The sequence below is a fragment of the Nannobrachium achirus genome, assembly GCF_963921795.1.
Source record: "Nannobrachium achirus genome assembly, chromosome: 18".
Taxonomy (NCBI): Eukaryota; Metazoa; Chordata; class Actinopteri; order Myctophiformes; family Myctophidae; genus Nannobrachium; species Nannobrachium achirus.
In genome coordinates this window covers 31,431,630-31,442,249 of record NC_137825.1, presented here as the reverse complement: position 1 = coordinate 31,442,249, position 10,620 = coordinate 31,431,630, and the positions used below count along the sequence as shown (strand labels likewise).

At 42.7% G+C, this 10,620-nt stretch overlaps 1 protein-coding gene across 1 annotated transcript in view; it reads right to left on the bottom strand.

The window, feature by feature from the left end:
- Positions 1-1,584: 1,584 nt before the first annotated feature.
- Positions 1,585-10,620, bottom strand: part of stxbp4 (syntaxin binding protein 4) — a gene marked incomplete at both ends in the record, with an annotated part of 71,572 nt that continues 62,536 nt past the window's right edge. Inside the window, 2 exons of the mRNA XM_080747346.1 lie at positions 1,585-1,732; positions 2,801-2,858. Of these exons, the coding sequence (XP_080603472.1) occupies positions 1,585-1,732; positions 2,801-2,858 (206 nt within the window). The remainder of the gene's footprint in view (positions 1,733-2,800; positions 2,859-10,620) is intronic.

Here is a 10,620-nt window from a genome sequence, read left to right as displayed (position 1 = left end):
TTGAGAGAAATCGGATTTCCTCTAAAAACTGTGAGGCTTTCAAAATAAGTGTCTCTTATTTACATGATTGATTGAAATCTATACTATTCCAGCGTTCCATAGCCTGAAGGGATGGAACCTTCTGATTGGTCGAGACCAGGTTAGCTTCAGACTGAAACTCGAAAATAAAACGACCATTTCACCACAAATTTAATGAACCACTTAAACCCCATATGGTTGAGCAGTGTCCCTTAGGGCTGTACACTATTGTTTGTGTTTTCTGATATTGTGAGAATAAGCCCACAACGCATCGCTGCCTCGACATGTGTGCTTGTAGATCTTCTATGTTTGGTTTGTGCTGGTTGTGGTGGGCCGGTCTTGGGCCAAGATGCCAGGGACGAATTTATGTCCCAGTCCGGCCCTGCCCCACAATACGGATGCTGGGGTTTAAGTGGTTAATCTGTCAATGCTTTTCATGTCAACAGAAAACAACTTGTGATATCTCACTTCCAATGGAGTGAGATGGTGGTGTGTCTAGTGTTCAACCCCAATGCACTGTCTACTTCAAATGACTTTATTGACATCACCAGGGTCTAAAATGTCTAAATAGAAGAGTAGGGAGACCACTTCCAACCACTGCAGGTGTATTAGTTATTATTATTAACATATTCTACCATACAGATTGGATAAAATAAGGTTGTATTCATTCAAATAAGTCTCACATTGGTACTTATTTGCTTTTAAGTTGAACAATGTTTCTGTCTAAACTCTAAAGATGACAGATAATCAAGTTGAAAAAATAACGGAAAAAGTCACAAGGAAACGTTGTTGCAACTATAGTGAACACACTCCCACAAAATGGCTGCCGTAGGAATGGGGTCTATCCACACTGGTTCTCAACGTGGGGTTTGGGAACCCAAAACCCTTGTGGGGTCCATTTGGTTCCATTTGTACACTCTCAGAGTTACATAAGCGCTGAGTATTTTACAGAGTATATTGGGGCTCCAGTATTAGTTATAGGAATACTTTTTCAACCTACCCTCATATAATTGGTTCTCACTAATGGTACCATTGTTGTTGTACTCGGTCTGTGTCTCAGAGAAGGGCTGTAGACAATTCGGAAATCCAGTGACATCATTGTTAGGCAGATTTGTTTTCTTCTTCGTTTTTAAATTCACGTGAGTTCAATGGCTTTCATGCATGCTTTCACTGCATGCTTTCCAGCAATAGAAAGCCTGTGGTTTTTATTAGCTAGGATTCCCCATCGATGATGTACTGTAACTGGCAGGCAAGTTTCTGAACTGTCCATGGCCCTCCTTTGAGAAACAGACGGGGTAGACAAAAATGGTACCACATTAAAATGAGCATTAGTGAGGACCAATTATATGAGGATTGAAGTTGAAAATAGGCCTTTAAGTCTCTAGGACCCGTAATCCACACTGTAAAACACTCGACAACACTCGCTTATTTAACAAGAGGGTACACCTGTGGGTACACCATGTGGACAACTGTGTGGTCCCCGCACCTGATGTTGAGAACCACTGCTCTGTGGCCTAGCTGGCAGGTTGGACTGAGCTGGCATTGCATCATCATCGTCCATCATGGCTACATCTCTGTCTCCACCGACGGGTGTCGTCTCTCCACAGGCTCCTCCCTTTCCTCCTCCTCTCCTCCTATCTCCGTCTCCATTGGAGGCCCCGTTGGCGCTCTGCTGCCCACAGGGCGGCTCCACGACGTGGTCTGGGTCACGTGACTATAGCCACAAGCGGAGAGAGAAAACAAGCCGTCAGACAGCTCTGGGGCCGGACTCACACACGGACGACATGCAGACAACGTTTCTGAAACGCGAATCGGAAAACTGATGGATCACCAGACGCAATCCATTCCATTTCCTGTGTTAACCTCGCAGATCGCTGTTTTCCTGCGTGTGGTTCGTTTGACTTGCTTTACTGAAAGAACCGGCACTTCATATGTACGCGCGCACGAGTCCGCCCCTGCACTGAATGCATGAAGAGCAGATAACAATCGACTTACTGCTAGTGACTGAAACTGAAATTGCATTGCCTCATCTACCCATTTATGTCGACAGTATATAGTTCACCCGATGGATTGATGGAATTATGTATCATCGCTCACAGTTGGGGTTCACCCATCTGACCGCTTGACCACCCATCAATCATTTTAGTTCTAACCAATACAGTACTGTAATACCAAGGCCTTTTTTGTTTTGACTTGTGTTCAATATTAAAGATAGACAAAAAGGCGTAAGATATGCACATCCCCAAAACTTTTTATACGGTGCTGGATCCAAGAATAAACTATTGAATAAAACAGGTAATGTCCGCACACGTTATAATGCTCTCCCGTCTTTTCTTTATTTCTCAACCATTTCTTTCTTTGGTTGAGAAATAAAGAAAAGACAGGAGAGCATTATAACATGTGCGGACATTACCTGTTTTAATCAATATTAAAGTTAGACTATATTATCAATAAAACCTAGTGTCTTGTTAAATATTTGGGGGCCCACTTGCAACATCTTCACGGCCCATCACCAGTCGGCCTCGACCCTCAGGTTAGGAACCAATGCTCTTTCACACTGTGATGTGTTTATATATACTAACGGGCCATGTGTATCTGACAGCATTGTTTGATTATGAGCTCATATCATAATGGTTTGGAGACGATTGCTTTATTCTGACACTAAGAGTCAGGGGCTTTGTAGTTTGAAGATACATCATTTTGTGTTCAAAGTTAGTTTTTCTTTTCGTTTTAGCAATTAGCAGCTTCAATCCCTTGTGTCCATGTGCAACCAGCCTCTTACTTGATGTAATACTTCGCCCCTTCGATTGTGTAGGCCTCTTCCCAACCATAGGGTAGACCTGAGAAGAGAAGAGAAGAGAAGAGAAGAGAAGAGAAGAGAAGAGAAGAGAAGAGAAGAGAAGAGAAGAGAGTTACTTTCCAGGGTTCAAGTTGGAAAATAGCAAAAGTAGCAGATCTGCAAGCTCAATGTTGTGCCGTGTTTTGATGCGTTTGTGTGACCAAGTAGGGTGTTAATTTACAAAAAGAAAAAAAAAACACACAAAAAGTTAGAACAGGGATAGGAGGTTTCTGCCCAGACACCCACAACATAATTAAATCAACCGGAGGCGGTCGTGTGTGACAGCCTTAATTGACAGAACGTGGAACAGTGCGGTGAGTTGTCCTGTAGTTTGAGCACTGACTTGGATCCCTGCGACTGTGACCTCCAACTTTCCATTCCTTCCTCCTCTCATCTCTCTCTCTGCCAGGGCAGGGGGGAGGGGGATGCAGCTAATTAGGCCACGGGATCTCAGATCATCGCTTCCCTTGTATCACTTTTCCACTGACTTCCCATGTTCCCAGGCCAGTGTTCCGTGCGTCGCCACGCCCGGGCTTAAAACCCCCCCATCATTGCGGGATTCCATGACCAGTTTCTCTGTTTCTGTGGCGTACAGTACTTTTCCACTGGTAACTGCAGTCATATCTGAACTATACCAACTGTACCGCCTTGGGTGGGTTGACAGCTCTCTTAACCTTGTTTTGGGCGAACAAAAGCGCCAGAGTTTCAAATGGCTCCCCACGGGCGTTTGTGAGGGTAAGCCGAGCCCAGGATTTCACATGTTTATAGAAAACCAGATTGGGGGTGGATGTCATATCAATGTCTATTCGGGAATCCTAACTTCCTTGTACAGTACATTGGGGGCCCAGGCCTCAGCGGTCTTTTTGAGTGTAAACAAAGGTTTCAATCAATCAACTTCTGGCCTGAATATAGGCACAGTGACAGCTGCCATCATATTGGAAGGAAATTGGACATCTTCCTTACTTCCTTCACAGGTGTTAACAATGATAGAGTGTAAACAAAGGTTTCAATCAATCAACTTCTGGCCTGAATATAGGCACAGTGAGGGTACGGCCACACATTGGACGACTGCTGCGACCTACGGCTCTTCCTTCAGCGACCAAACCGATGACGTATAGACATCCGCCGGGGTAATGGGAGTGTCAACATGGCGCTGGTCAGAAGGACGTGTAGTTCTTTTACTAGCGCGATTTGCAGAAGGACAGATCAAGGAATGTAGCCTACCTACACTACTCAACATGAGAACATATGCATGGGCAATAATAAAAAAAAAAAACGTATTACACCACCTGAAACTCCATAAAGGGCGAGCTGGAAAAGTGGCATTTGGCATCTGCCAGGCATGTGCCATTTCCCAAAGCATGTGCTGTTGCCAAAGTGGCATGCTGTTGCCAAACTGGCATATGCTGTTGCCAAAGTGGCATATGCTGTTGCCAAAGTGGCATATGCTGTTGCCAAAGTGGCATATGCCCCATGCTAACCATAAGAGTGCACAAATGGAACGAAAAGGTTTGGTTTGGTTCCATTTGTGCACTCTCAGAGTTACACACCCCATAAGTGGCCATTTGGTATCCCATCAAGGAACCAAGAAGAGAGGTCCCTGGACCCCTCTTTGAGACCCACTGGTGAAGCAGAGTGTTTCCATAGTGAGCCAACATGCACAATGGCAGCACCCTGACTCTGTTTGACGAGAATGGAACAGAGGGATTGTAAGGAAGAGGCCCTATTTCTTTGCAGTGTGGCGGCTGTGCATAGAGCCTACTAAAACAGGTGTATAAATGAGAGTATGTGTAATTGAAGTGGTCCTTGTCACACCAGTGGTGATGCTCTCTACTGCCCCCTTGTTGTTGTTGTTGTTGGTGTTCTGCTCCTGTGTTTATTTAGCAGAGGAATACATCTGGAGCTGAACACTGCTCATTCATTCCAGAGTTGTTGTTAGAGACAATATGGCTCTGGGACGGGTTTACCAGCAGAACAGTCTGCACTCACAAAATAAATGTTCTTCTGAGTTTTTTTTTCTTTTTTTACGGACCCTTGTCTGCTATTGTTGGCTAATGTTCCTTCCAGAATTTGGACGCTGGTGGTTCAAGTGGTTTAATAAAATATACAAAAGAGATTTTATCTATTTCTGAGCATCTCTTATTTTTCCTGGAAATAAGGAGATGCTCGTTGCGGTGTGTGTCCCTAATTTGAATTTCAGGTTAGTTGACATCCCTATACTTGCCTAGGGATCCACTTATTATAAGCGTCTTTGGGCTTCTTTTTCTGTAAAGTTGCTTGTAAATATTGGTAGATGCGGATTGCGCCATTGCGGTTTGTTTGGGCTTGTTTCTAAAGCGTAGTTGCTTATTTAGGCTTGCTTCCATTTTTTTGTAAACCAGTGGTTTCAAAACTCTTCCAAATACCTGATCATGTATTTAAATATCTTTTCAAAATAGAAGATCTACAAGCTCACAAAGTGCGTTCGTTGTGACCGTTTCAAATAGCTGTATACGGTAGGTTTAAAGTGCTCATGTGGCCTATAATAGTCGCTTCTTTTCGGCCTTGTTTTCCGAGACCTGGTTGGATGCCATGAATTCTCTCACCATGAATCTTACAACACTGATTAAAGGTTTTGAACTCTTTGGGCTCCGGAAGATGGAGGGGCACGATTCCAAAACGCCCTGCCACCACCATGTTAGAGGGCAGTGAATATATGTGAACGCCATAATGTGAACATGCTGACACGCATGCCTCAGAAACCAGGCATTTCTATTTACTCAGTCCCGAGGGGGGGGGGGGGGGGGGGGGGGAAGGGACGTTATGCACAGGGGCGTCACAAGGGGGGGAAAAGTGGGACTGAGTTACTAGGGCCCAAGGTGGAGGGGCCTTAATTATTTTATGCTTTAGATATTGAGAAATAGCAGATATACAAGCTCACAGCGCGGCACTCGGTGCCGCTGCAAGATCTGCTATTTTTTAAAAGTCGTGAAAATGCGCGCAAATCATTGTAACTCAAATTTTGCTTCTGGGCAGTCCCTGGAACAAAATATTTTGAGATGGGGGGCCAAAAAATATATAATTTTGGGGATCCTTCACATGAAAAAGTTTGACCACCACTGACATAGAAACATAGAACGATTTGAAATATTCAAAGTCTTGATTTTTTTTCCCCTCAGAAATAGCAGATCTACAAGCTTGCAGCGCGGCACTCGGTGCTGTACTCTGAGCTTGTATATCTGCTATTTTCAATAGTTAAAGTACAAAATGTGAGTGAATCCCTGTACCCAGGGCCCAGAATTTGGTGCGACACCCCTGGTTATACATAAACGATCCATTTTCCTGTCCCGGGTCCAACATGGCGGTGATCCTGTGTAAACCACTGCTTAAGTGCTTTGTGAGGATTCCGTGGCGAGGGCTTTTGCATGACAGCCCCCTGCTCCACAGTGGTAGAAACAAGTAACTAAGTACGTCTACTCAAGTACTGTACCCGAGTAGCACAATCTTTATTTGATTTATTGTTGCTTTTTATCTCCTTTTCTCCCCAATAGTAATTATTCCAATTGATTCCTACCCACACACATTTCTGTGTTGTCACTGCTGTTGTATCCTACTGACTCACCATCCAGTGAGGAGCCCCCACCAGGAGGATGTAGGGCCTTTGTCCTACTCCTCCTGCCCAACACTCCTTGCTGACAGGTGCCGCCCCAGACCGTAGGATTACGTGCAGTAATTTTCACCCTCCTCTCGGCTTCCCACCCCTGAACACAAACCAATTCACCCTTTGCCAAGTCCCGCCCGTTGTCCCGTCCCGCTTCGCACCCATTGGTTGCTGTGTCTTGGTGGGACAAAAGCCCTTTCTCTCCATCCACTACCATTGAAATTCAGTCGCTTCTTATTGTTATTTTGTGTATTCAATTCTCATTTTAAACTTGGTTTCAGTAAAAATTAGCCTCTCGGGCGCAGTATAGTGACTGAGCATGTTATAATATATTTGTATTTCTCCAAAAATTATGTTTTAGCTAATTCAACATAAAAAAGGCTGAACCAGGGCGGGACAAGGCAGAAAGAGCCTGCTGGTTGGTCAGTCAGGGACCAATCAGAAGGCTGACAAAGGGTGAATCGTATTCATGTAGACGCTCCACAATTCCGGATGCACCGCTGTGGATTTGAACACACAACCCAGGCGAGCACCCTCGAATACAATTTTGAGGTAATTTTGCTTTACTAGAGAATGTCTGTTTCCCCCAATACTTTATACTTCTTTATACTTCTACTCCACTACATCTCAGCGGCAAGTATGGCACTTTTTACAATGTGCAATTATGTGCAGTGAAAAGTCGTCCACTCTTTAAGTTTCAAGTTACTTTGTAAATGTAGATGTAGATTACTATTTCAAAACACATCCATTACCCAATTAAGCCCTTTTTATGCCATATCCATTCCAAAATAGCAAATCTACATGCTTGTAGATCAGCTATTTTCGACAGAGTTTGAGAATTTAAAAAAATTACTTGCTGAAATGGACCATTCATAATGACTACTTTTACTTTTGGAGGCCCTATTCTTTCCATGCCTTACCCCTTATCCTTAAACTATTTTGCCATTTTTTACTATTTTGAAACAAGCTCACAACATGTCAATGTTGATAGGCTGTTTTATTTTTAAATGTTTTTCAAAATGGTACAAAAAGGCAAAGAACTTTAGGGATAAAGGGGTAAGGCATGGACGAACATATTCCTCTATGTACCGGTATACTTTGATGCTGCTACCATTGTAGTTTGACTTACGTAAGATTTTGAATGCAGGGTTTAGTTTACACTTCTAACAAGGTTTTACCCTGTGGTATTGCTAGAGTACTTTTGCTTGAGCCCCAAATCGGAGCACTTTCTTCCACCCATCGCATGACAGTGAAGGCTCCGTGGAAAAAACCCACCATGTGCGTTCCAGATAAATCCCTCCTTTCTGTCATTCCATCCACTCCACGTACAGGAAGGAGGGAGTCCCTCTTTGCACCTTCGTTACAATAACACCTCCCACCCCCACAAATGTAAGTACAGTACACACAGAACACAAGCACGTACAATGGCGTTCTCACCCTCGGTAACAAAGACACACGATATGACACCGAGAGGTCTCCTTTGTGTCCGTCTCTGAAGGTACAATAATGCTGTCGGAGCAGAAACCTCTTATCTCCATACCCTAAACGTTTTGTTCGTAAATTAACGCCCCCACTTGATCGTACTAACTGCGTCACACGAAAGCACCAAAAGTAGCAGATCTGCAAGCTCGAAACGTGGCGTGAAAGCGGGCCGTTTCGAGCTGCTACTTTTTAATTTGAATCCTGAAAAGGAACAGTTTTCTTGGGACATATGAGGTATTCCACACCGACAGAGCCCCATACACGATGTGTGTGCATCTGCGATTACGTTTCACCAGCCAGGCTGGGTTTCAAAGCTTGTCAATCTGAGTGTTGTTTGACAGGCGACAGACGTGCAGGCCCCGGGCCCGGCGGGCCGCCAACCAGAAGGCCTGCGGGTGTCGGGTTAGTTAGTATAATGCAAACATAGGCCTAGTGAAGGCAAAGTGATGAAGTGTGGTCCGACAATGAGTCTGTGCTTCTTTGACGGCACATATACTGTACTGTACTGCACAGGTTGACCCCAGTGCAGAGAGTGTACAAATGTAACCAAATACAGTGGTGGAAAGTACATGTACTAACTGTAATTAAAGGACAACTTTGTTTTTTTACAACAAGGGTTCATATTGTAATTAGAGAAAAGAAAAAGTGAATGTTAAAATGTTTTCATTTGCTTGGTTCTATTGTTTTACCGCGTTTACCATGCTAAAATGTGGGGCATGCGTACACATGGGGGCATGCGTACAAGTATCTAAATATTTGTCTTTTTAGACACAATAAGCCAGCAGTTTCTTTATTGCTATTTACAGTAACACTTCTAGCCCCCATAAGTCACATCCAACCATGAAAGGTTGCGTTGTATCTTGGGAATGGGCTTATTCTGTGTAAAATGACATATTTAGCCACTTGTACGGATGCCCCAACCACTGAAATAAGAATCTCTAAAACAATAGAAAGAAGTAAATGAAATTATTTTAACACTCATCTTTTATATTCTTTAATTACAATCTAAAATATGAACCCTTGTTGTAAAAAACTAAAGTTGTCCTTTAAGTACAATTCTGAAGTTTTTCTTTTACTTTACTGGAGTACTTCCGATTTTCAATACTTTTACTACATCTCAGATCCAGATATTGTACTTTTACTCCACTAACATTTATTTGAAAACGTAGTTACTAGTTATTTTCTAGATTTCGATTATTATTACCAAACGCACATTCACCATGTCAGCTTTGTATATACTTCGGCTATTTTCAAAAGATTTCTACAATCTGGTATTGATACTTTCACGTACAGGTGCCTCCTATCCTCTCCAATCAGAGTAAAAAGGAAAGGCTACAGACCATGAGAAGAGATGCCGTCGGCAAACAATCACACCATGCCTATATGATATGGGGTTTGACATTGGGGTATATTGTGGTATTAATACTTTTATTTAAGTAAAACATGTCAGTAATTTTTCCAACACAAGGGTCAATTTGGTTACAGAACAGCCGTGGTCCATGACCCCATGACATCACACTGTTAACCTCATTGATTGATTGATTGATTTATTGATTGATTGAATACTTCATTAACACGATGAGAACAGCTATGGCAGGTACAATTTAACGAAAGATGCTAAAAGGATAACACAAAACGCCCAGGGGGCTTGTTTCCATTGTGGTCCTAAGTACTCTATTGATCATCACCACAGAAAGAGGACACAAGAGTGCAATTGATGGTCAAGCTGGGGTCAAGCTAGTGGGCGATATTGTTATGGAAGTCCAATTGTAATTCAGTTAGACACTTTCGTCAGGATTAACCATTAACCAGTGGTGGAACGTACATTTACTCAAGTACTATACAAAGTACAATTTTGAGGTACTTTTACTTGAAAATAGCTGATCTACAAGCTCACAATGTTGTGAGCTTGTGGATCGGCTATTTTCAAATGGCAGAAATATATACAGGGAAGTGGTTAATCTGTAATAATCATAAAAACCTACAAAGTGACTAGTAACTGAAGCTTTCGAATAATTATAGTTTTCAATAGATTTTTATACATTTATACATTTAAAAAATTTGGACATTCTGTAATGTACTTTTAGTACTTTAAGTACATTTTGATACCAATACTTTTACTCAAGTAAATTTGGAATTCTGGGCTTTCACTTATAACAGAGTATTTCTACTTTGTGGTATTGATATTAGTACTGCCATTAACCATTCATTGCAAAGCTATTGTGTTCAGTTGGGCTGTGTGTGACTCCTGTGATACTACAGATTATCTTTGCATGTATGACACAGAATCTGAGATCACAAATCCCCAGAAGCAGTGCATACGATACAGCGTTATTACATAACATTGAACCCTTTAGGGTCATTTTAACCTATTATTGGTTCTCAAAGTGGGGTCCTTGAGGGAGTTCCATGTAACCCGATTCTTCCACATGGGGCGCTATTGAGTTCACAAGTTAAATTCACAATACAGCCTCCATCTGGGATGAAGAAGATGTCCCTCTATTCAAGCTACTTGGCAGGTGATTGGATGGGACCGTCTGTTTGTCACCGCCTGGGCCTGCTAACTCCAAGCAATCATATTGACATGTCTACATGACATATAGAAGCTGCGCCATTGTCTTGCCGAAGCAACCGGGAGGAG